General features: G+C 41.5%; 1 protein-coding gene across 1 annotated transcript in view; it reads left to right on the forward strand.

Annotated features, from left to right (window-relative positions):
• Positions 1 to 27,505, forward strand: part of ITPK1 (inositol-tetrakisphosphate 1-kinase) — a 207,895-nt gene that overhangs the window by 43,696 nt on the left and 136,694 nt on the right. Inside the window, exon 2 of the mRNA XM_006133665.5 lies at positions 14,821 to 14,845. Coding sequence (XP_006133727.1) covers positions 14,821 to 14,845 — 25 coding nt within the window. The remainder of the gene's footprint in view (positions 1 to 14,820; positions 14,846 to 27,505) is intronic.

Consider the following 27,505-nt stretch of genomic DNA (forward strand, 5'->3'; position numbering starts at 1 on the left):
GGGCGGGGCACTAGCATGGAGGCAAAAGGTCCAGGAGGGCACCAAGGGTGCTTACAAGGGGCAGTCCAGAGGTGCTGTGGGGCTGGCAGGCGCCTTACCTAGCTCCTTGCTGCTCACTGGAAGTCTCAAAATACCCCTTCCTTAGCTCCTAGGTCTGGGGACTGCCCCTGCCTTAAGCACCAGCTGTGTAGATCCCATTAGCCAACAGCTGCAGCCAATGGAAGCTGCATGGGGCAATGCCTGTGGGCAGAATAGAGCCCAGAAGGGAGCAACAAATACTATAAAAAATTGAGAGAACCTGACCTAAGAGGAAAAGCTGAAACAGCTGATTCTGTTCAGTGGTAAAATTGGGGAAGGAGGGGAAGGGTACTTGTTAACAAGTTTTCAAATATATTATGGGCTGTTATCAAGAGGATGGGGATTGATTATTCACTGTGCCTGCTGAGGTTGGACGGGAAGTAATGGGCCTAGGTTATCTAAGAAACCTTTTCTAACAACAAAGATAAGTATCCTCTGGAATAGGCTTCTAAGGGAAGTAGTAAAAGCCCCATTGTGGGAGGTATTTAAGAACCCATTGGACAGACTTCTGTGAGGGATGGTTTAGGTCAGGGCTACTCAACCCGTGTCTCGTTTGTTTGGGGCCTGTGGAGTGGTTTGGGTTTACTCAGGGCTCAACATGTGCCCCGGGGGTGGGATCCTTTGAACAAAGCCTCCACTGGGAACATGTCCACAATGGCGAGACAGGGTGAACATTGAAAGATGCAAGCTCACAGGCTGGCTGGAACAGATGGGTACAGGTGTTGGCATTTCTATCCCCCAGGGACAAGAGCATCGTGGGAAGTGCTTTGTATTCATGCCCATCAGTGTGAAAGAAGCTATTTTCATATATTTGCATATATATTTGCATGTATATGCAACCACACTTAAGTTGTGGCCCTCAGCATGTGCTGTGAGTATCCTTGTGGCCCCCGGGGCTTCCAAGTTGAGTAGCCCTGGTGCTTGCTCCTGCCTTAGCACGGAGGACTGGATAGAGGACCTCTCAAGGTCCCTTCCAGAGCTATATTTCTCTGTTTCTCTAGGAGTTTGAGACTAACCTTAGAAGAAATCCTCCATACAGTCTGAGGGCAAGAGCAGGCCAGATGCAGCCTGGTAGTTGAGCGCTGAAGTCTTCAGCAATCCTCACCTTTAACAGGAGTATGCTTAAATGGTAGTTTCCATAGAACATGTATCTGTGTTAAAGATGAGGGCAGCTGCAGTTGCTTCCATTGTGGCTCCATTGAATGCTAAGTACAGCAGAGTCCTGATAAGTTGCTTAAGTGATTTTGTATTTAGGTGAAGAATAGGACTCTAGATAGAACTTGCTGAATTGTAAGTGCAACTGTAAGGTATTGGAAGGTCTAACTATGGAGAGGGAGAGACATGTTCTGTATCATTCACTTTAAGGTTTGTTTCAGAATTTATTTATTTATTTATTTATATAAGCCTGATTTGTTTCACAGGGATTTTCAGCTTTGCCTAATTTGAGAGAGTTTTGTAGGCATTTGATCTGTTCATTCCTGCATAGAAGGGTTTTAGACAACTACCAGCCTGTTACTGCCCTTCATGAAAGCCGTTAGAGAGGAGATCCTCCAGGGTACTTTAACTCATCCTTCAGATTTTTCATTAGTGTTGTGAGGATTTTGACAGTTTTTTCCCCCGAAGCCACTAATGCTGTCATTTGAAGAATCTCTCTGAGAAAGTGGTCTCATTAGCCCTGACATCAGCAGGATAGGGGAACTGCAAGCTCTGACCTTCTGTGAACCTTTTTGGAACTTCAACGAGGACTCAGTGTTTCATAAGCCAGATCTTGCTTTCAATAATAATCCATAGAAGTCCATGTTGATGTTTGTTGGTGCCAGACAATCCTTTCTCCAAAGAGTTTACAATCTAAGAAAAGCAATAGCCAATGTATGTAGCAAGCAATTTAGGGGATATGGAGAACTACCATAACAATGTACTTTTAGATGGTGTGGGTTATGTGTAAGGCTAGATGGTGATGTCAAAGTCCAAAGTAACATCTGGTCAGACTTTGAATTAAGTCTTGTGTCTGAGGCCAAGTCTTTCAAAAATGACTGCCTGCCTGTGGACCTTCGATTTTTCAGTGTGCAGCTTGAGACACTGTAAAGAGGCTGAATTCTGAGAGAAGTAGGTACCCAGCCCCTTAGGAAAATCTGGCCTTCTTAAGTTTCTCAAGTTGGCATTCAAAATTGTCCAATACTGTCAGTATTTTGGCTCGACTGCAATATGCATTTTTTCTTTCTCTTCTTTTTTTTTTTTTCTTTTTTCTTTTTCTTTTTGGTGGCTGACTTATGTTGATGCCTTTCTTTAAAAAGGGTGCAAGTGTTAAGGAAAACAGAATGGTTAATTTCGACAACAAGATGTAAGAGATTAGAGCTGCTAGATAGGTGCTTGGACAAGGAATTAACCACCCTGTGCCAGGGAGGCTTACGCTGTAGTGAAGTAAGGTCTTTTCCCAGTTGGGAGAATCTTAACTCATCAGGTTAGGGGCTTGAACCCATTATGATTCACAGTGAAAGCATCTAATTAACTAGACCCATTTGCTGTTTCAGTTATTCAGCCAGCAATGTATGGTTGGTGGTTGCTAAACTGACATTCCTAGGCTGAGGAACCTAGTGGAAAATAGAGCTAAGCTGTTATGGAATCTGTTTCCTTGCTAGCATAGATCTTCCATTATGCCTTACTTACCTTCTCAGAATTGGTCTCTTCCCCCCCCCCCCTTTTTTTTTTAATTCTTGAATTACGAGTCTTCCCTTTCATGTTTGGACTCCCTGGGCCCCCAGCAGACCAGGGAGATGCGGAGCAAAGCCGCAGAGGAGCCGGGTGGCGGGACTGCGGTGCATCTCGGTCCGCCGCCCGCGTCTCCCTGGTCTGCTGGCCCTCCCCCCCTCCCCAAGCTAGTGCCCCCCCCCCCCAAGCAGACCAGGATTTTCTCCGGACGCCTGTGGTAGAACAGCTGAGGCCCTGCCGGTTGGTCCCGCAGCACCGCTCTGGGCGCTACTGGACCAACCCGGCAGCACCCCAGCTGCTCTGCCCCAGGCGTCCTGATTCAGCCGCTGCTTGTCAGTTTCAGTGACTACAGGAAGCCGGAGGCAGAGTTGCTCTGCCCCGGGCTTCCTGGAATCAGCCACTGATCAGTTTCAGCAGCAGCTGACTTGGGGACGCCTGGGGTTCTTAAGTTGAATCTGTATGTAAGTTGGAACTGGCGTCCAGATTCAGCCTGTTGAAACTGATCAGAGGCTGATTCCAGGAAGCCCGGGGCAGAGCAACTCTGCCTCCGGCTTCCTGTAGTCAGCCGCTGGTCAGTTTCAGCAGCAGCTGAATTTGGATGCCGGTTCCGACTTACATACAGATTCAACATAAGAACAAACCTACAGTCCCTATCTTGTACGTAACCCGGGGACTGCCTGTAATTTCTGTTCAGTGGAAAGGCTAGTCAGATTTCAGTTCTGGGCTTTGGGAACCGTGTGAAAGGGAGGTGTGCTAGGGAAACAAAATGGGAAAACTATCATGATGTGTTGGCTCCTTTATAATCAAGTTATAATCAGTCAGTTGGGACAGAACCCTACAAGATATTCAGTTCAGCAAAATGCTTCCTTATTTGTTTAACTTTAAGCCCATGAGTAAGTCCCATAGAGGTCAATAGCATTACTGTGCTTTTAAAGTTAAACATATGCTTAAGTGATGTGCTGAATGGAGGCAAGAGTGTTCTGGACATTGAAGATCAAGCCCACAGAAAGGAAGGCGAGTCTTGTAGTTGGAACAATGGATTGGAAGTTGCATGAACTGATTTTTAATTGTCTCAGCTACAGTCCTTTTCCCCTCTGATACCTATTCTCTCCACTGATAAAATGGGAAAGGCATTTCTTTTCTAACTAATGGGCATCTTTAGGCTTAATTCATTCATCTTTGGACAGCGCTTTGATCTCACCCAATGGAAATTCCTGCTGATACTGAGTATTTTGCTCTGTGGAAGTCAGGAGTTGAAAGGTGAAATGACAGGGCTGTAATGATATTGATATAGTAGAGAAGCACCCTGATTTCTGGCTTCTAACCCAAATTAACATGTTTGAAACATACTATCAAATTAGTCTAAACATTGACGCTTTAAAAGCTGTTTTTTTTCCTTGTAGACCTTAAAGAAAATGTGCTTGTCAATAAAGCTCATCTTAAAGTCCTGATTTTGCTGTTTGTACTTCACCCATTGTGTCCAATGAAAATTACATCTGTGGTACCGTATTAGTAGTAGTTTTGGTCATTTTTCATTTTCTAATTGTCATGTAGCAGCATAACTTTTTTCTTCAGAGACACTGTCAAAAGTCACAGAAGGTGAAAAATTAAACAAAAGAGTTCTTAAGAGTTTCCTTTTTATTCTTTAAACAGTCTAAATTTTGGACCTTACATTAGCTTTTAGTGTCCCTTTTTTGATATGTGATTTCTGTTTTGGTTGGTTGTTAGAACTTGTGCTAACTTTAAAAAAAAAATCCCTCCCCCTTCTCCACACACTTAAATACTTTTCTGCACCCTTCTTCCTTCTTTTAGTATGTAAGTTGTCTTATGTTTCTGTCCTGCATATTCAAAGCTTATCTATTCAGGGGAAAAAACCTACATTTAATCTGGATTGAACCTTGAAAGAAAAACTAAGGCTTTAAAATCACTTTTAAATATATGTATCTTATAGTAAAGCAAATCTCCATATTAAAAATAATCTCCCTAACCCTGCAATACATATGTGTGGCCTCTCTGCTAATAATGGTGCACTGATATTGACTAGAGAGCTTATTTCCAATGAGGGAGAAGCAAGCCTAATTGATGGTGCTTAAGGCCCAAATCTCTAGTGAAATAGTCTCTGCATGTCTGTGTGCTGAGTTGTAATTCTATAGGTGTCCAAAGGAAAACACATACTGTCTCTATGCCAACCATGTCTTGCATTGTAAAAGCCCTAGTAACCTGGAATGTTTGATTAACTAACCAATGTATGGGGAGCAGCTGTTTGTCTCCCCACACCCTATATTAGTGATTTATTATGGTCACAGCAGAAAACTGTATAACGTATATATGTGGGTCTCTCAAGATTTGGATTGCATTTGTTAAAGATTAAAAACCATATTGAACAATGAAGCAATTGTATGTTGGTTCACGTTTTAACAATAAGGCAGGAACCTTAGACTCATCTGGTTTAAACGTTGAGTTAATGAATGCAGATCTCCTTGTGTCTGCAGGCAGTCTGCATGAGTAAAACAGTTCATAGGTCTTCAGAGAGGAAGGGTTCTCTGGGGTTTCCTTTCCTGACATGGCACCATTGTTATGTAGGGACAGAACTCTTCTCTATACCCCTCCTGGCTTTTTGTCTGTTGTTTCCCCTGTTTCTTGCAGTGCTGTCGGCTCCTTGTGGCTTTGCCTTGTACACAACCAGCATTTGCTGATTCATAGATTTGTGTCCCCCCCCCTTTTTTTAAGCCAGTAGAGACCATTGTGACCCAAATTTTTATAGTGTGTGTTAGTCTATCCTCCTGTCTAGGTAAGCTTAGCCTGCTGTCTGACACAGGCCATGGAATTTCATTCAGTAATTCCTGCAGGCGAGGCAGAGGGACAGAAAGAAAGCTTGCCAAATAGCTGCGTTAAGGTTGCTAACCCTCCCAGTTTTGCTAGGAGTCTGTTAGAATTGGGGTCTATTTCCTGGACGCTACTGAAGCCCAATCCAGGAGATTTCAGGCTGCTAAAAGTCCAGTGGTACAGTAGGGCTAAGGAGGCTCACTTCCTGCCCTGGCCCTATGCCTCTCCTGGAAGTGGCCAGCACATCTCTGTAGCCCCTAGGCTTAGGGATGGCCTACGTGTCTGTGTGCTGCTCCACCTCATACACTTACTCTGCAGCTCTCATTGGCTTGGAACTGTGGCCAGTGGAAGCTGCAGGAGCAGGCAGTTCATGGAGCCCCCTGCCTCTCCAGAGGCTACAGGGACCCCTTGCCTCAGTCTCAGCCAGAGCCCCCACATACACTCTGAACCCCTCGGCCTTAGCCCTGAACTTTCACCCTTTCTTGTGCCCCAAACCCTTGCCCCAGCCTAGTGAAAGTGAATGAAGGTTGGGGAGTGTGAGCTATGGAGGGAAAAGGGTTGAAGTGAGCAAGGTGGGGCAATGGGGAAGTAGTATGGCATGGCCAGGGTGTTTTGGGCCAGTGAACTTATCTCAGTATGTCCTCAGAAGTATCTGACAGCACTGGGTGACTGGGGACCTGTTCCTAAAGGGGAGGAGGGAAATCCCTATGTTGCTGAAGATCACTTTTGCCTCAAAGCATCAAAATGGGTTCAGCTTATGACAATGTAAAAGAGAAGCTGTTCCATTCATCACAGGAATTGTGTGCTAGTAGCTCCCCCTTCTGCTAGTGTGAAACTCCCATGGTATCAACATTGAGGGCTAATAACAGGAATAAACTGTCAAATCAAGAATTGGACCACAACCCAGCACTTGTTTTGTTTTTTGTAATGGTCACTCCACTGTGACAAGCCATGTAATGGGGTAACAGTGGGTCCTTTTAGCAGCTGGAGCATGAAAATCTGTGCTTAACAGACTAACGAAATGTCTTATTTGTTGGCAGAATACTCACCTTCCTTTCAATATATTACTTTTAATTTCATGTGACTTCCTTTATTGCCAATCAAGGCATCTCATAAGACTGTTCTCATTAAATAAGCCTTATGATGCAGTATGAAAAAAGGACTGATGAAGAAGGCAATCATCATGAATGCACTGTCACTTAGAGGCATGCACCACATCTAAGTGCCTCTCCACTCTATTATTGTATTGCCCCAAAGGAGCTGAATATCATTTTCTTCAATGTCTGGACAATTTGAAAAATATTTTGCCTGCTGTGTAGGTTGTATTGGGCCCACCTTATTGGCACTCTTGGCTGCCTGTAACATGCATCCTTATTGTATTGCGTTGACTAAAAAATGGATTCTTATGTTAACCTAGTGCTTTTTATTTTTTTTAAAGATGATGTATAAATGGATATGCTGATCAGACCCAACATTGAGGAGCAAAAGGAATTGAACTAGGAAAAAATCTGTGTGCTGTTTACCCTAAAGTGGTCCTGGCTATATTCTCCAGAAATGAATTAGACACCACCGATGAAATCTAGGCCCCATTGATTCAATGGGAATTTTGCCACTGATTTCAGTGGAGTTACAATTTCACTGCAGATCTTTACAGTGGGCCTTTTTTTACACTGTTCCACTAGAGGAGTCCAAGGGCTAGAGGAGATGTTCCTGACATCTTCACTTTTTAGCTAGTTGAAATGAGACTCTAAGAGGCAAGAACTTGGCTGTCTCTGGCTGTCCAGATCCCGCTAAAGTGCAGAAAAATGATAAATACCTCCATTAACAAACTAGTGAGTGTCCTAATGCACAGAAGAGGCCTTACTTGCCTTTCTTGTTGCCTAACTTACATGGATAGTGTCTAAATTGGAAAAAAGGATTAAAAAAAAATCTCTCGACACATGCTGTTGTTTCCATTTTTTTTCTCTCTGACTTGAATCAAAAGGAATTCAGCGTATTGGCTTGGGCTTAAGACTGAAGTAAAATATAGATTATAGAACCCTTTTAAGTAATTGTTAATTAACAAAAATAATACTGATCTAACCTATTGTAGGTGAAGTACCGAGAACTGTACCCAAAAAGAGAGCAATGGATTTTTCTGTCTGACTTAGACATTTTAAGGTTTTGTACTGAATTTGTCCTACAATTTATTCCAAGTATCTGTAACTTTATGGGCTGCCCAATTTTATGGACTCAAGATCAGCCTGGATGTCTACATTTTTTGTATCCCAATGCCAAAGAGCTTACAGTTTAAGAAACTTTTAATTTTATATTTTTGGGAAAACTTAATCACAGACTTGAGGTCCCTGGACTGAGTGCAAGAAAATCAAAGTTCAGTCCTGCAAGTGCTGAGTGCTTCCATGCATGATGCTGAGCATCCTCTACCTCAGTGAACTTCATTTGGGAGTTGATGGCACTTACCATGTGAAGGAATTGAGCCTTTAGTAAAGTAACAGTTGAAAAGCCTGTTTATCCCAAAGGAGGGCAGTAGACCATAAACATTTTGGAACAGGATAGTCCATCTGCCTGGGCTCTCTCCTGTTCAAGTGGTTCCTGAGTAATTGCTGGTTGCAATCCGTTTTAGCGGTGATTACAGATATTTGGAATAAATTGTAGGACGTAAAAATAATTGATCTGTGCAACAGTGTAACGATGTAAATAATAAAAATGCAGACTCCTCAGTGAAATAGAGATACAGACCAACTGGGTAAAGAAACTTTGTGCTAAGAGGACAGGTTATTAAGCAGAATGACTTCAAGATGTTGATGATCAAGTGAAGGAGAGCATGTGTGGATCCTGTTGGCCAGCTGAAGTTTTGCTATATCAGTAATCACTAGATACACACATTCACGCTTTAGCATCCTTGAGAAGTCATCTAGTCCAGTCGCCTGCACTCATGGCAGGACTAAGCACTATTGATTCTAGACCATTCCTAACTGGTTTTTGGAGATTTTTAAGAGCAGGTTAGACAATGATGAAGATTACACAAACTCCCTAGACAATTTATTCCCGTGCTTAAAAACCCTTATGGGAAGGTTTTCTTAATGTCCGACCAAAACCTCCCTTTGCTGCATTTAAAACCCATTGCTTCTTGTCATATCCTCAGAGGTCAAGAACAAGTGTTTTTTCCTCCTCCATGTAACAATCTTTTATGTATCTGAAAACAGCTATGTCTTCTCTGTTTTCTTTTTTCCAGACTAAAGAAACCCAATTTTTTCAGTCTTGCCTCATAATTCATGTTTCCTATACCTTCTATAATTTTTTGTTGATCATCTCTGGACCTTCTCCTATTTGTCCACACCTTTCCTGAAATGTGTTGCCTAGAACTTGACAGTATACTCCAGCTGAGGCCTAATCAGTATGGAGTAGAGCAGAAGAATTACTTGTTGTCTAGCTTACAACACTCTTGTTAATACATCAAAGAATGATGTTTGCTGCCTTTTTATTTTTTTTGCAAGTGTTATAATGCTGATTTATATTTAGCTTGTGTTCCCCTAAATCGCTTTCTTTGGTACTCCTTCCTAGACAGTCATTTTCCATTTTGTGTGTGAAAGTGATGTTCCTTTCTAAATGGAAAGGCTTTTTTTTTTTTTTTTAAAGAAAGGTTTTCCTGTAGTTTTAGGAAGCTTAATTCAGTACTAATTATAAAGCACTCTGGAATTCCCATTTTGGAGTTTCTTATGAAAAAGCAAACATTTTTATTACATTTAAAGGGGCACTGTTGGATTAAAAACCCTATTGTTATGCTTATAAGAAGCACACGGGATCTTTTTAGGGGAAATGGCAAGACGCTGCATTTATTAAAAATACAGCTAGCTTATGCTTCATAAAAACAAGCTCTTCCCCCCAACACGTCCTGCAGATGGTGTATAGTTACCAGTCTGTTGGGGCTTTAGTAAGTCTTACTGGCCAGGTAAGACTGACTGACAGAGAGAGTCTGGGTCTTTCAATCCCGATTCGAGGCTCCTCCGAGACTTGGCTTGCAGAACCAAACCCAGAGTAAAATGGCAAGTGTACCCCTTCTTATTGTAAGCAGGGTCAGGATCAGCCTGGCAGAAGGGTTACATTATACATGTAGGTTCTCATTTGTTTGTTTTTCTTCTTGTCACTTAGCTCAGACAGTAATATACTAGTCATCTTAGCCTTTTGTTTTCAGTCATTTTCTCTTGCTGGCTGTCATTCAGCAGTACAATGCTGCAATGTTTAGGTCCCAGATACTTCTGGGAAATGTTTGTCTGCTTGGGATGTATGGAATCAGAATACATTCATAAATCTATATCTTCTGAGCTTTAGGTTTTTAAAAATCCTATGAAGTTACATTTTAATGTTTCTAATCATGCTTGCATATGATGCAGTTTGCTTCATAGCAAAAGAATTCTTAAGAAATTTCAATCACCGAAACAGCAAGCCAGAACAGGCTTCTGATTTTTTTTCTGTTGAGAGTTAAAGATGTGGCAATAACATGATTAGGTAACATTTATTTCTTTACATGCAGCACCACCTTATTCTTTCTACAAAGAGTTGTTAATACAGAGTCCTATGCCAAAAGAAAAATGAACCAGAGACCCTAGTCCGTAATTTGTGTTGCACCCAAATAGGTTTCTGTAGCTTCAGGCATACTATGTCTGCTTCTGGTATCTCAGCTTTGCTTCAAAGGATTTATTTGGGTTTTTTTTTATCGCAAACCACTTTTCAGAGGTTTAAAGTGGGACAAACATTTCTTCTTCTGAAAATTGAATATAAACAACTTGCCTAGATGTGGGAATGTTTTGCTTTTGATTAAGATGCACTTTTTTGTAAATGGCCTCCTGGGATCTAGTTTAGTCTTAAGCATTTTCACGTTTTCATGATACCTATGAAATGAAAATATACGGATTGGCTACCCTTGAGCCCCAACTGTTTTCCCCTTTGAGGTAAGAAGGGGAAGAAATTTAAATTAATGAGTTTTTTCAGAAATGACTTGCGCTTAGTGTGGGTAGTGGGATGTTTGTGTACAGTTGATGTGTGTTAAATTGTAGCTGCTCCATGCAGATGAATGTGGCAGTGAGACCTTTTGTTGGACCTACAAAAGAGGAAATCAGATTTCATATGCTTGTATTTCCTGACCAGAAAAGGAAGAGACTGGCTGCACTGCTGTCCCCAAAGGAGAGGGGAATATGAGTGAGATGGGTCTTGTCTCCTCTATTAGGAAGAATGTAATAGCACCCATAAGGATAGTAACCCTGTGGTGAAAACATCTTTTGGTATAGTATTTGGCAGGTGTTAGTACTGAGCCTCTTTGGTGCCAACCAGCCATACCCACAGGCACTTTATATGTGCATGCTTCACCCAATATGTGTGTCTTGCCAAGAATCACAAATTTGGTCAAAAGAATTCATGGCCATCTTTTCATTCTTTGTTCTCTAGTCAACTGTCTGTTGGGTTAGGAATGACTGTTGCTACAAGTGGTTATAGTTTTGTATTTGGAGTGAATGGGAGGTGGAGAGGGGAATTTTGTGCATGTTAATTGTATCTGTGGTAAACTCAGTACAGTTTAGTCCACAGGTTAATATGGAATTGACTTGTCAAAGGAATTTGCCCAGTGGCAACTCTGTGTCTGAGGTACAAGATGTACGTGTGTGTATCTAGATTTTAAGCACCCTTTGAGCTTGCGTTTAACTTCTTATCCAACAGAACATACCTCTTATTATTTTTGCACCAAATACAGTAATGAGAAGATAGTCTAATTTGTTCTTTGGACGCATTGTTGCATTTTTGGTACAGACAGTGCTAGTAAAGCCTAATCAATTTGTAAAGCTCATTTTTATTGGGATTATAAAAAGCTTTCAGACTGAAAGCTCCTGGAGTAGGTTTGGCAACCACTGTAGAGTCTTACTCCTTGAAAATAAAACATGATTCATTCTGTGCACTAGTAGCTAAAATCCTGTGCTGTTACAAAGGTGGAATCCATAAAGTCATGTAAAGTTTGCAGAGCCAAAAAAGGTTGAGAACTTAAAGCTTGCATGGTAACAACTAGAATGTTAAAGACTAGTTGACTATCCTATAAGCATTTGCTTATCGAATAATTTTTTGACTAGTCGATAGGCACGTCTACGTTCCTCCTTGGAAATGCACAAGACTCTGGGTCCACTGACCTGGGCGCCGCCTTTGAAATGCACAAGAGTCCCCAATGAGGGCTCTTGTGCATTTCAAAGCCATGGAGCCCAGGATCCCGAGCTCCATGCTACCCTGCTGACCCCGGGCTCCCTGCAGCTGCCCCTTTGAATCAGGCAGATGCATAGTTCAAAGGGACAGCCGCCGCACAGCTGATCTGTGGACCCTAAGTCGACTAGTCAATTAACCGCATTTTAACATCCTTAGTAACAACAGGTCCTCCCCATGATGGTTGAACTTGGTAATGCTCCACACAAAAAGAACTCTGTCATGCATGTAGCTATTTCCAACTCTTCCCACAGGCTGTGCAGAAAGGATAGGCTTCAGAGTGATGGTTTCTGGAATCTTATCTTAGATGTATGACCAAAAAAATGAATTATTTCCCCATTTGATTCTGTCCATAATGAAGCTTCAGTGGGAGCATTGAGGGACGAGGCCTTGAATGTTTCAGTAGCAACCTCAGTGTTTCTACTGATTACAAGGCAATGAAGACAGAACTGTAGCCCCTTTGCTTTCTGGTATTTTAAGCACTGAGTATTCTGAGATGCTTGGAATGCTTCTGACTGGGTTGCAGCCGCTATTTACTAAGAAATTCTCCCTCGCCCTTATTCTGTATTCCTTTTTTGTTTTCTTGCTACCTGCTGTTGTAAAACTTTGCTGATAACTTTTCTTTATTTAATCCTATTTTCTCCATAGCCAAACAAGAAATAGATGCTTAACTAACCACATTTGCTGTGTGTTAATCTGAAGCAAGTTACTGTGTTTAAAATAGCTGGAACTTGGTAGCTACAAAAGAAGCTGGAGACTGTCCACTTTTCTGTTTAGATGATTTTACCTTATTTATTTCTGTTTTAATGTCTTTGCTGAGCAGAAAGTTCTCAGTGTCCTGGGTGTACAAATAAGGGATGCTCCCCATAGCTATGTGTGATCCCAGAGTTTGAAGTAGAAGAAGGAAGCAGCTTGTATTGCTTGTGTCTCTTCCTGAGTGTGTTCAGTATTGTCTTTCAGAAGAAAAAGATTTAGGGTTGGATAGACAACAGAAACTGCCACTTGTGTAGTTAGCAGCTCTTCCCCCAACCCCCACACACCGCATGGACAATACCGTCGAACCTCTTTTATAGGAAAGGGGAATGTTGGCCAGATTCACTCGGTCCTCTTTCCTCCTTTTTTCTTCTTTCACTTCTGCCTGGGGAGTTAGCAGGAGCAATTAAAAGGAATCCTAGTTTAATACGTTTTCTGAAGAGCTGGCTTGCTCAATGAAATTCTCTTTCTGAGTCTGGGGGGAAATTGCTCACCATTTAAATAGCCTGCATATAGAGGGGAAAGTCTCCTGGAGTGGGTGTGGATTTCTACTCATGACTAGGGAGAGTAAGTGTGGTGTCAGCTTGTTGGTTGTAATCAAGGAAGCATTTCTGCCTGTGTACATATGGGCTGCTTTGGCAGTGCCACCAAAAGTGAAGGGCCATGTTTGTGGTGAGTCTAACTTCTAGCTATGTCTGTGTATCCCTAATGGACTCCCTTCATCTCTGTTCCCTTGACTGCTTGGCCAGCCCATTTTTAGGCATGATGCAGCTATTGACATTAAAGCTGGAGCTGTATGTGCAGGGCTTCCTAATGAATTCAAGACTTGGCAGTTCACTCCAGCAGGAATTAGGAATGGCCTCCCATCTGGCCTCCTTTTGGGTCACAACATTGAGAGCAGCTCTTGTAACCTGGTGCCATTTCTAAGACAGCTTAAAACCTCCTTAGGTAGGTTTCTCACAAGAGGCTGAAAAGAAGAAACTTGATGGATGTAAATCTTCATGCAGATGCCTGACAGCAGAAGCTGATCTGGCATCAAGTCAGTATCTAAAAGGTTAACTGGCAAGCCTCACCTTTTAATGGTTTACTGGTTCTGGTTAAACTGGTAGGGGTTCAAGCACCTCCCTGCTGGGCCCACCACAGGCAGGAGATGCTGACCCACTTCTATGGCACCAGCTGCAGAGCTCATAGTGTAGCCTCCCCTGGGAGCAGGGACAGCCATATACCGCTAAAAATCTCAGCAGTTTACATGGTGGCCTTTTAAAATGAATTTTTACATCCCTATCTACTAGATGATGGGTGTCAAGGACAGGGCCAGCTTTAGGAAGTCCAGGGCCCAATTCGAACTGTTTCGACGGGGCCCCGGCAGCCGCCCAAAAAAAAAAAAACACCCCACCACACACTAATTTTGGTTGTGAAAGGAGAGAGGAAAAAAAACCCCACACAGCACGCACAGAAAAGTCACAGCTCCTTTAAATCCCCAGCTACAGGGCAGAGTCCTGCCTTCTGGTCAAACCCAACGGACGACTCCCCCTCCTGCGGCACACAGAAGCTGCCGTGCTCCTCCTCTGGGGCCAATGCTCCCTCCTACAGCATGCCCGACACGCCAGCACACTTCCGGGTTTAGGGCGCGGGGCCCAATTTGAGGGAATCGGGCGAATTGGCCTAAAGCCGGCTCTGGTCAAGGACATGAATAAAATGCAGTATCTTTAAACTTGCCCCTACTTACGGATATCAGCTTAAATCCCCCTTACATGTCACCTCTGGATTTGACCTAATCTATAGTTAGCACTAATATCATGGCATGAGAATTGCACCAAATGGTCAGAAGAGAGGGACAGCAAGGAAAAGGAACTAGAAATAGGATACTCTCTGCTTTAACATGGTCATTCTTATGCTTCTTTTGTCTGGTAGCTTATAAATTACGCCTGTGTAATTTCCCTTATGGCCATTCACTGTTCTGTCATGTACATAATCTTTCACCTCTTCTCCCAGTCCCTGATTCAAGATGATGCTTAAGCACGTGCTGAAGTTGGTCCCTCATCAGGACAGCACTTAAGTATCTGCTTTTCTGAACTGAGGCCTGGAAATGGCTCACGTACTTGAATGTAGAGAGTATTTCCTCAATGTTCTAATATCAGTCTTTGAGTATTTGAATTCTGTAACTATTCACCATTTACTAAAATAACCCCTTATCCTTTTTTTTTTTTCTAGGAAAAGAGGGATAGAACTCATACAGGTGAGTAAAAATTATTTAACTTTTCTGTATAAAAGCAAAATGCTTCTCCTCTCATTTACAAAAAACAGACAGACAAACAACCAAAAAGACAATCTTTCACAGATTTCACCAACAATCATTTTTTTCTTTATTCCTCCCAGTTCATCAGTATTTTTCTTGTTTCATGCCCTTAATATTTAGACATTCACTCTGGGAAAAGTGAGTTTAATGCTGCTAAGTATATATGATAGAATCTATCCAATCTCGTGACCAATGGTTAAGCTTTTCTTATCTGCATCAACTAATAAGAGTCAGTAACACTGGTTATATTTAAGTGGTGTAATGTGTGTTTATTGAATTTATATACAATAAGACCAAAGAGAGAGAAAAATTGCCTATGTGTAGGAAACTTGTGAAGAAGTTAGTCCATTATGCAAAGGCTATTCTTGCAACCCAAAGAACAGGAAGGGGACAAAACTACCATTTATGATATTGGCCTATCTATTGAGGGGTTGGAGGGATTTTCTCCCTGTTTAAGTCTAAATGGCTGTATTTCCATTGAACTGTAGGTAAAGGCAGTGCTTAAAGTGGGCTGAGAAAACTTGGGGTTCTGTCATTCAACCCAAATAAATGTGTATGTGCTTGATATCGAGAAGTCAAAATTGTGTATCTACATTTATTTCATAATGATCTTATTCAGTTTTTAATTCAAGAAGCTATTCTTACCTATTTGCTGTCAATAACTGGTTGAGATTTTACATTTTTAACATACTTTGCTAACAGTAGTGATTGTCCAACATAACCTGACAAAAACAACTTCATAAATCCTTCATAAAGGGATGCGAAGACTTAGTGTGCCCCTCAGAAAACCAGATTGATTAAAACAATGTTTTTTAAAAATGTCTGTAATACCACCCAATTTGAACACTGGTTACCTTAAAGGGACACTATATGCTTGAAAAAATCATTTCTTTCACTAACCGAAGTTGGTCCAGGAGAAGATATTATGTCACCCACCTTGTCTCTTAAATTTCCATCACACGCGTTTGTTGTGCCAGGCAACCCTTAATTGCACGGTAACAGAAAGAGATCAGAATACTGCAGGCTTTGTTCCCAGTTGATCTCATGCATTCTATAGTACTTGTATCACTGTCACTCTTTGTTACTGGTCGGTTGCACTCTTGCCCTGCGCTGAAGTGATGACTTTGCTCCCGTGTGCCTCAGGCGCTGGAAGAGGGAGTTTACCAGCAACAGCAGCACAGCTGAAATTGTGTACACAGAGAAAAAGGAGAGGGATGTGAGATGAGGTGGTTTGATGTTGCCTTTGTTCCTGCCTGAAAGAACGTCCTAAACATTAGCAGGGGTACAGAAAAACCCTAACAGACATTAATAACGTATTTAAAAAAAATCAGGTCATGCTATTTCAAGAATCCTCTATCAGAAAAAAATAAATTAAAGTCAGTTTGACAACATTAAATTTTGGGGTTTTCCTTTAAGGTGTATGAAAGTATCCTCATTAAGATCAGCTGTTTGACAGTAGTACAAGAAAAGAATCTGCCTTAATGTCCAGCTGTATTTAACCATACTCCAAGTAGCATGCTACTGCCCCAAGATCATCTCCTTCCTTTTGCCAGCTACTGCCAGGAACTAAACAGTATGTTCATTGTTCATTGTTTGCTGTTTGTTTAGAATCTCCAGATTTATGCCTTTGACATGCTGGTAATATTTTTTAGTTTTACATGCTAGAGAAGATGAGCATGGAGGACTCTGTTAATTATGGTTTAATGTCTGTTCACCAACTAGTCTAGAAACAAACTAGATGGAAAAAGATCTTTGTTATAAAGAGCAAGTTTGGGAATATTTGGAGAGAACTTGGTGAGGAGTCAGAGAAAAGATAATGTATAGGAGGATCAAACCCCACAGTCTTGTACAGGCTGGCTTGGGATCTTGACTTTGAGAGATTTGCTCCCAACAGCTATACTTATAGGACAGGTGGGTTAACCTTTACTTGATCCTAGCTGTTGAAAGACTATTATTCCCCCCCCCCCACACACACACACACATTGCAAGGGGAAAATGTGCTTCTATGGTTGCAGCGTTGAAGTTTCATGTGCTCTGAGGCTTCCATTGCTATAATTGTCCTCACTTGAGGTTTGTTTAGGAAGTGTGGCCTAGTACTCAAGGCTGCAACATCTGACTGACAAGGAGGTTGTGGGGGAAGGGAGCTCAGTGGAGTAGGAGGGACTGGGACTGGTCCCTCCCACTTCACTGGGCCCCAACTAGGGGCCCTTTGGGCTACCAGTTGCTTGGCTAAAAGCTGTCCTCCCTGGGCCACTCTCCATCTCCCCGGTTAGCTTAGAATAAGGCTTTCCTCAGTTGAGGAAGTCCAAATCAAATATTTGAGAGGAGATTATCAGGATTCATAGGCAGAGGAAAAGGTGAGGGCCCCTTTGGGCAGCTGTGTCAGAGACTTTAGGTTTTCCTCTGCTCTGTGCTGCTGGAGCTGTGAGCAGCAGATCTGCTCGCTGCCAGTGGTGTTGCCCAAATGAGCTGTTTCCCAGTCTCTTTAATTCCTATCAGATGGCGCATTTGTTACAGGTGTAGTGGGGTGGAGATGGCAGGACACAATTCCTTAACTCCTTGTTGCCCAGTGTGTGGTTTGTACAACTCATCACAGTTCCTCTGTACTGTTGAGTATTTTCTTCCATCTCTTAGTGAAGAATTTACCCAATAAATCTTACTGCTGACAGCGCATTAGCTGTCACCTCCTTGCTACCAAACCAAGGCATTCTGCACATAGCATCCTAAAACACAAACTCTCTTTGCAATAGAAATGTAATCAGGAACCTGCTTCCTTAGCTTTGCTCATAGATGAGGAATGATGGGTTAGGCATTCCATTTGCTGGAGTAAGTTTATTTGTCAGGATTGTTTTTTTCCTCTGTTAAACAGCAGGAGTTCTTCGCTTTCCAGGGCCAGCTTCTATTGTGAGAACTCTTCTCAGGATGAGGCACCTCAGACTCTTGACAATAAACAAATAACTTGGCACACATAAATACACGGATCCTTGCATCGACGTTCCTGTTTGCACAAGGTCAGAAATTTTGCCACTGATTTCTGAATACATTTAGTGAGCTGTGTGTGTGTACACAGTACATGAGGATAGCCAAGAAGTCAGACGTGCTTCAACACTCTCCCAGAGAAATAGTTTTTCTTAATATCCAACTTAGACCTACCTCCGTCATTGCAACTTGAGACCATTGTTCCCTGTTCTGTCATCTGCCATCACTGAGAACACCCTGGCTTCATCCTCTTTGGAATCCCCCTTCACGTAGTTGAAGGCCACTATCAAATTCCCCTTCATTCTTTTCTTCTGAAGACTAAGCCCAGTTCCGTCAGCCCCTGCTTGTAAGTCATGTGCCACAGCCCACTGCTCACTTTTGTTGCCTTTTGTTGTACTCTCTCCAGTTTATCCACTTTCTTTCTGTAGTGGGGTCTCCAAATCTGGATGCAGTACTTCAGCTAGAAGGGAATAATCACTCTCACTAATGCACCCCAATATGCCATTTGCCTTGGCAACAATGCAACACAGTTGACTCGTATCCAGCTTCTTAGCCACTGTAATTCTCAAGTCCTTCTCGGCACAACTGCTTCCTAGCCAATGGGTCCCCAGACTGTAACAGTGCTTGAGATTCTTCCATCCTAAGTGTAGGATTCTGCACTTGTCCTTGTTGACCTTCATCAGATTTCTTTTGTCCCAGTTCTCTAATTTATGTAGGTCACTCTGGACCTTATCCCTAACCTACAGCATATCTAGCTCTCACCCTGGTTTACTGTCCTCTGCAAACTTGCTGATGGTGCAAACCAATTTATCATTCAGATAGTTAATAAAGATGTTGAATAAAACCAGCCCCTGGTGCACTTTTCCTATGTAGGGAGATTGCACTGATGGAGCTGGATTTTAGCTAAAAGGCTCCATTTAATGTGTTCCAAACACTGCTTGTAAACTGGCTAGAATAGCAGTTGCTTGTCCATTCAAGTTGTTGCAACTGTGATACAAATGTAGGGGATACCTGCTAGTACTTAAAAAATCGTATGTAGAGAAACTTTCCTTTCCTTGTTAAATTGTTTTTAAGCAGGAAAACTTCTCTGTACATTTATAAAATATTTGGTATATAAAACAATGCATTGATATCTAGTATTCTGGTAATGGAATCTAATGCCTGCTGTTTTAATTGGATATTTTTAAAAGTTACAGTTATTTGGGGCCTGGGAATTAAACAATTTTAAACTTGGGGACCAATTTAAATTAGCCATATTAGTTTAGCTAGTAACATGGCCTATTGCTGCCATTAACTTGCCTGTCTCTCTCTTACTGCTGCATAGCCTGAGGAAGTGGGGGCAGAGGGATTAATAATACCTTGCTTTGCAAGGGTTCTTTAAGATTATAGACATGCAAATTTTTTTTATGGAGAGGAAACCTTCAGAAGGACATCTGAGGATGGCTTGCATTGATTTTTATTTCAAGTTATGCAAATTAGTATTAATTAGCTTCAGGTCTTAGGCCCCTGACAAATTGCCTGTTTAGTTTTTGTGCTGCCAAATTTGGGGCATTTACATTTCGTGGGACTGAAAAGCCCACTTAAGTAACTATTTCACCCAATCTTTCTTGGAGAAGTAATTCATATTTTTCTATTTTTAAAATGAGGATTTGTAAGAGTGGGTTTTTTATGCCTAATTAACATTAGTGCGCTTTGTCTTGGAAAGACATTGAAGTTGCTTGGCTACAAAACTGGGATTAGTCACTGAATTCCAAGCTCTGATTTTTTTTTTTTTTAAATAATGTAACAGTGGGACCTGGAAGATAAAATATTTTTAATGTTGAATAGCTGATTATAATAGTCACAAAGTTGCTGTTTGTTTTCCTTCCCCCTCTTGCCTCCCCCAACCTCTCTGTGAATGCAGATATTTCAATTCTCTTCTCTTACTTTTGAGTGGAACACTGTCCTTTAAATAGTTGGCTTTACTGAAATCCGTGAAAGAGAATTGAGGTTTTTATCTTGAATTTAGTAAAATACTGATGACAACAGTTTCCACTAATTGTTGCCAGGGAACAGTTGTTTTCTTAAATGTTGAGAGGTTTATTTTCACATGAAGTATTAAATGGAATAAGCAAGGAACAGCAAAATATAACCAAGAGAAGGCAGCTTATAAAATACATATCCAATAACATATACAGAAAGATGGGACTGGAAAGCTTCCAAAGCAAGCAGAGTTGCTATTGCTAAGATGTTGGAGAGTTGGCTCACTACAAGAATAGCGTTTATTTTCGTTTGCATGCCAGCTTCTCAATAAAGTGCACATTCTACTGGGGATGGCATTTAAATTGACCTCCAGTGTGCCTTTTGGAAAAGCTAGTACAAAGTCCTTAAAATTGGTTAGTGAGCTAGCCTGGGACATGGGAGATCTAAATTCAGTTGCCTACTCCAATGCAAGCTTCTTGTATGATGTTATGCAAGTCCCTTTAGGATGTATCTACACTGCATCTGGAGCTCGAAGTAAGCTTATGCCATTTGAGCTACACAAATTGTGTAGCTTATTGCAAGTTAATTTCAAAATAGAGCGCTATTCCGAAATGTCGCTTACTCCTCATGGAACGAGGTTTACAGGGATGTTGGAATAGTGAGCCCGTTATATTTTGAAGTAACAGACTTGCTCAACAGACGCAGACTAGCCATTTCAGGATACTTCCGGTATCCCGAAATAGTTCCATAGTGTAGACATAGCCTTAGACTCTCTTTATTAAAGTTCCTCAATCCTAAAATAGGGATATTACCATGTAACAATTGAGAGGCACCTAGATTCTGTGATAATGGAGGCCCTATAATAAGTTTCTAAGACAGAGACTTCTACAAATCCTAAAGAACCTTGTCTCACCTGGGATACTATATTGTTGTGTATTTTACTGGCTACAACTTGTCCACACATCTGTGAACTCTCCTGTCATCTTTCCTAAAGGGTTACAGTTTTGCAGGCCCCTCAGTGCATCCAGGATTCTTTAAAATATATTTTCTATGGTATTTAGGTGTTGCCTCTTTTATGCCAGTCTTGATGCAGTGTACAAATATAGACTCATCTGTGTGGGTGACAATTAGTTTAAAAAGTCACATTTTATAGTAAGGTTATGTTTATAAAGGGCTACTATTATAAGCCTTTTACAGCTAGGGATAGTATATGATGTACAGATATAAGCACATTAGAAGATGGTGTTCTGCATGGTAAGTCATGGTTACAAATAACCTGTTGACCAGTTGGACTCTCGAGGAAAACAAAACCATTGATTAAATGTGCCCCGAATAGTAAGTGCAGTTAGAAAATAAATAAATAAACCAAATGACTGAAATCAAGCTGTTTTGGAATGCCAGAAAGTGCATCCAGGGAAGCAGGAGGCAAACCATCCAGAGTGAATTCCAACTGCACAGACAATTTCTTACTCCTGTGGTGGGTTTATGTGGAAGTTATGAACCGGTCATGTTCCAGGACTGGAGTCTTCTGGGGTTCAGCTTCTGCCTTAGCAGTTGTGAGTAGTTCTGTGCTAGTAGGGCACTTACTAGCATTCAAGAGTCCTGTGGATAAGGATTCAAGACCCACATTCCTGATGCAGAAATAGTACATCCAATGAGTTTTTTCTGTCCTGCTGCACAGCACTGCATGGACAACATACGTGTTCCTCGATGTCTTTATTAAATGGGAACCTATCGTGCACTAAAGTTCAGCTGTCATTTCAAAATCCAAGTTAATTTAGGTATCTTATTCCCTTTCACTGTAGTTACATTTGCCAATCAGATGATGCTGCTGTAAGAAAGGGGTCTGGGGTAGGGTGCGGGAGATGCCACCCCAGACCCCTCATAGCCCTCCTTTCTGACAGTTTGGCTCTGCCCCAGGTGTCCCCGATTCAGCCGCTGTGGCAGAGCAGCTGGGGTACTGCCGGGTTGGTCCCGCAGCCCCAAGCGGCAGAGCTACGGGAACAACCTGGCAGCACCCCAGCTGCTCTGCACCCGGCTACTCCGATTCAACTGCTGGTCAGTTTCAGCAGTGGCTGAATCGGGGAAGCCGGGCGCAGAGCAGCTCCAATAGTCTGGCTACCAAGCACTTCCAGGTTCCCGATGGTGCCGGACTATCAGTAGTGCTGGGAGCACTGGATGCCGAACCAATGGAGTTTTACTGTAAATTGTTGACTGAGGCCTAGAGTTTTCTGTAATCCAAGGCTCTAAAATACATCTGAATATATTTACTTGTAATAAACCGTCTTTACAAGCATCCTTCCTCCAAATGCTCTAAACTTGCCAGGGTAGAGTTCCAGTATTATAATAGTGTATTGACTCACTGTGTACACACAATATACAGCTATTTTATGTTGATTGCGCATGGTTTATTCTTGTACTTAGAGTTAGCTGAGTAATAATGTTCTTTCCTTGTGACCTAAATCATGTTTTAATGCCCTTTTTCTTATGTTAATATCCTAAAAGTGGCTGAAAAAAAAAGAATTGGAAGCATGAAGGAAGAAAATTTCAACTTTTTAAAATACTAGGTTAAAGTGCATATATTGTACAGTGGGCTTGCTGATTGATTTTCATAATCCTGACATGATTATTTGAATGGTGTTCAAGTCCTTAATAACTGGGCTATCTGTACATTGGATTACCCAGCTCTTTCTACTGTGTGGCTAGAAGAAGCAAAGAAACTGTTAATTTTCCCCCTCCCCACCTGATTTTCATCATACTCTGTATCTGCAGTCATTCAGATTGATTCCTTTTAGAAACCTAATTGTGCTGCTTTTAAATCATAGGGTTGGAAGAGACCTCAGGAGGTCATCGAGTCCAGCCCCGTGCCCAAAGCAAGACCAACTCCAACTAAATCATCCCAGCCACAACTTAAAAACCTCTAGGGATGGAGATTCCATCAGCTCCCTAGGGTACCCATCCCAGTGTTTCACCACCCTCCTAGTGAAATCGTTTTTCCTAATATTCAACCTAGACCTTCCCCACTGCAGCTTGAGACCATTGCTCCTCATTCTGTCATCTGTCACTACTGAGAACAGCCTCTCTACATTCTCTTTGGAACCTCCCTTCAGGTAGTTAAATGCTGCTATCAAATCCCCCCTCACTCTTTTCTTCTGTAGACTATGTAAACCCAAATCCCTCAGCCTCTCCTCGTAGGTCATGTGCTCCAGGCCACTAATCATTTTTGTTACCCTCCGCTGGACCCTCTGCGATGCATCCACGTCCCTTCTGTAATGGAGGGCCCAGAATTGGATGCCGTATTCTAGATTTGGCCTCACCAGTGCTGAATAAAGGGGAATAATCACTTCTCTACATCTGCTGGCAACGCTCCTCTTAATGCATCCTAATATGCTCTTAGTTTTCTTGGCTACAAGGGCACACTGTTGATTCATATCCAGCTTCTCATCCACTGTAATCCCCAGGTCTTTTTCTGCCAAATTTCTGCTTAGCCAGTCGATCCGCAGCCTATTCTTGGGATTCTTCTATCCCAGGTGAAAGACTCTACAATTCTCCTTGCTGAACCTCATCAGATTTTTTTTTTTTTTTTTTGGTCCAATCCTCCAATTTGTCTAGATCACTCTGGATCCTCCAACGTATCTACCTCTTCCCGCTAGTTTAGTGTCATCTGTGAGCTTGCTGAAGGTGCAGTCCATCCCCAGATCATTAATAACGATGTTGAACAAAACCAGCCCCAGAACCAGTCTCTGGGACACGCCGCTTGTACCAAACCATCTGACTTGCATGAGTCAGAGGGGCAAGTGCAAGGTGCTTCTCCTTCACTTCTTTAACCAGTGGCTGTGTGTGCTACCTCAGTCTTTTTAGTTCCTTCTGCATTGGAAAACAAACCCCTTAACCCAATATTCAACTGTAGTAGTCACATTGTAGCAGTTTGTATTTTTCTGATGTACTTATTTGCCCTGACAGTGATGTGCTCCTCCACTTCATTCTTCTCTTGCAAATTCCCCCTATATACTATTAATATAAATAAAACAAGCCCAATACAATTATTTGATAGTCCTCTCTATCCCTGCAAAATTTGGATCGCTTAACTAGTAGCAAAGAGCTCTGATCTCCACATGCATGGACATGGGAGGCCAGCCTGATTCTTTTTATTTATTTAGGACTTCGTCACATCTTGGACAGTGGCTTAAGGGCTATAAATTATTTCCTGTGAACTATGCCAGTATAAAGTGGCTCCATCTTCCATTTCATTTAGAGAAGATATGGGGATCATTATGTAGCCTGATGTTAATCGGGTGGGTGGATTGTTAAAAGTTTAAAAAAAACAAAACACACCAAACCCTTGTGGTATCTTATTTGTCTAGTGATCTCCTTAACTTTCAATTGTACTAACTCTTACTGCTAAACCATTTTATGGCTACATTGGCTGAGTCACTGTTGAGGTTCAGCTAGATTAATACAGGCCGGAGATGGTCTGGTTTATAGAGTTTTGGAGCTACTTCTCTCAAGTCCCTAGTATTTGCTGCTAGTGTTTCATTCTGCCAGCCTGATACCTTTCTCCAGTGATTAGCAAAGGTGAGGCATCCCTCCATAAGTGGCTGCTTTTGCTGAGCCCTGAAAGCTTAAAAAAATTGTCTTGCAGCAAGTGATTTAAAATCAGTCTAGTTAGCTCACCGAAAGAGAAGGTAAAGGGATGAGTTGATTACGGTTTACAAATGCCTAAATGGGGAAAAGATTTCTGATAGTGGGGGTTTTTTAATGTGGCAAAGACATAATAAGATTCAGTGGCTGGAAGTTGAAGTAGGATAAATTCAAACCTGAAATAAGTCACAATTATTATTTTAAGTGAGGGTAATTATCCACTGGGACAACTTACCAAGTATTGGGATAGGTTATCCATAGCTTGATAGCTTTTAAGCCAAGATTTCTTTTTTAAAAAATGTCTGAAGAGCAACCAGAAGTTATTGGCGTGTTTCAGGAATTGCTAGTTAAAACTATAGATTGTCATAATGGTCCTTTCTGGCCTAAACCTATTTCCCCTACTCAACCCCACTCCCCAGTTACTGTAATTTTTGCCCTCTCTTGTATGTTACCTTAGTATTGTTTGCATGCAGGAACTTAACAAAGTTTTCTGAGAACCTTTAGTTTAGGAGAGGTGTGATGGATGGTAGGGATAGTACCCTTTTCTAAACATCCCATCATTCAGTAACTAAAGAGTTAAACCCAGAACAGTGGGTATCCAGGAAGTGTTGGCAGAGAGCTAGGAGAACCAATGGGAAGAAAATGTTGAGATTTGAATTGAAAGGGAATCTGCCCACTGAAGTTCTCTTCTGAATTTAAACCAGGAGCTGAAAGGGATGAATTAGACTAGGCAGGGATACCCATGCCTATAACCTTGGACTGAACCTTGGAACTGCAGATATGTGTGGGTAGATAGGGAATGTTTTAGCTAGATGCAATCAGGTTATTTTCTTTGTTTTGTTGTTTGGTTAAATTCCTCTGTGCTGAGTCCATGAGCATCCTCCTTCTCCTACCCCCACCCCTTGTAACTGAAGCTGAATCCTAGGGAAGCTATTCTCTCTGTTTTCAATCTCTTTTCTCAGTTGCTCTGTAACACCCGGCACCGATGTATACTTTACCAGGTATGTTTTTTGTTTTGTTAACAAAATCACCTTTTTAAAGGCTATGATCTGAGACCTGTGTCATACAAAGTAGGTCTGTATACATGTCAGAGAAAGAGGCCAGCTATTAGAAATTACACTGTGTTCAAGCTCTCTGCAGAGGGAGGATAAAAGAGCTTAGGGTGCCCCACTGGATGAAATTCCCAAGAGTCTTCCTGGGTTTAGAAAGAGGTTTTGTGCTTGAGAGGTGATAGCAGCATACCGCTGAAGGCCAGGGAATCTGTGACCTTGGGAAGTTTTTAATCAGAAGCCTATATAGGTAAAGTGTTTTTTAAAATCTCTTGTGGACTGCCACCACCTGCACTTGAATTGCCAGAGTGGGAAACAGTCTTGACAACAGGTCTCTTTAGACTGAGCATAACTAATTTACAGGTATGTGGTGTTAGCGATTTACTTTGTATAAGGAATTGCAATGTAAATACTACATAATCCTGCCTAAAAAATCCTCTCTTCAAGGAAACATTGCTATGAAGACTTGCTGTTTTAGTGCCCAGATATGGGTTTTTACATCCTTATTTCAGTGAAGTCATTTCATTAAGCAGAGTGTTTAAAAGGAGGGCTCATATAAAGTTTAATTATACAGAAAATAGTTTGTGATGATTGTGAATTTTAATTTCTTATAAATTCTCTGCAGATTAATGCATTACGTCTTTATTTATTTAATCTATCAGGGTTGTTTATGCCTTTGCCCAGAGAACATTGTCTGTTTGCAGTGGGTGACATAGCAACAGCCTGCAGCATGTGATGTTGAATAGAAGCAAAGCAAGCCAGGATGATGGACCATAAAACAATGAGAAACACATCCAGTTATAGAAAATAAATGGAAATTTATAACCAAAACAAATTGGCTTACTCAGTAAAGAGCTTCATATTCACTTAGTATTTTGCTTTTTAAACTCCTTGAATGTCAGACTCCACTTAAGTGTTGTCACCCATTTAAACAATAATGATACTTTCCATGCTCTTAGTGCTTTTTCTCCATCTGTTAACTGAAATCTATCTATGTAGGTGCTCCTCTGGTTTCTATCACTATATTATCTTGGCTCCTCTCAAGTATTTTAAAAAATAGAAATCTCCAATACTATATGTGTTTATAAATTAATACTCAGAACGAGTCTTTCGGTTTCTTTGATCAAGGATTTATCTCCATCCTACAAACTGTGAAATTGAGCACAGAGAATTACGTGACTGAACAAGTCACAACTGAGGTCTGTTCCGAGCTCCTCTTCTATTCCCACAGGCTCTCTATATCCTGTTTCCTGGTTCTCTATTCAAGCTGTTAGATGTGCTCCCACTTATATGCAGTGTTTCTTTTCTGTAGGTTCATAGTTTAAGGTCCTTGAGCTTTGGTCCCTCCTGCCCAGAGCAGTGGGGGTTGGTACTGGGTCCCCCAACCTCCTCCCACTCCCTACTCAGGGCAGTGGGGCTTGGGCAGGGTCAGGCTTTAGTCTGTCTTCCTGAGGTCTTGCACTAATTGTTGTTAGAACCGCGATGCAATGAAGTTGAAGAACCCATGATCTAGTCTGACTCCCTACATAGCATTTCACTTTGTTATACTTTTATTGATCTCAATATCGTGTGTGTGACTAAAATTCTTAAATGGCTTAATTTGTTTTGGAAGTAAATCTTTAAACATGCAATCACAAAGCATTTATTCTTTAAGCTTTTAGAAATCAGAGTTCTGAAGACTGAGTAAATGGAGGATACTGTACTTCAGTGATTCTCAACCTTTTCCCCATGGACAAACCCCTAAAATAATTTTTCATATCCCGAGGAACCCCTACCTATGAAAACGCTTGCTTGGCCAGAGAAAGTGGACAGCAGGTAGTGCAGTTCAATTACTGCTAAATTATTGTCAAGAAAATTTATTTGTAAAGAGCTGTTTATATATGTATAACCTTACATTGTAAGAAAAAATATTTGTTTGTTTATTCCACGATTTCTTGCGGAACTCCTGATGATGGTCTGCGAAACCCTG

The sequence above is a fragment of the Pelodiscus sinensis genome, chromosome 5 (genome assembly GCF_052426305.1).
Source record: "Pelodiscus sinensis isolate ZL-2025 chromosome 5, ASM5242630v1, whole genome shotgun sequence".
Classification (NCBI taxonomy): Eukaryota; Metazoa; Chordata; order Testudines; family Trionychidae; genus Pelodiscus; species Pelodiscus sinensis.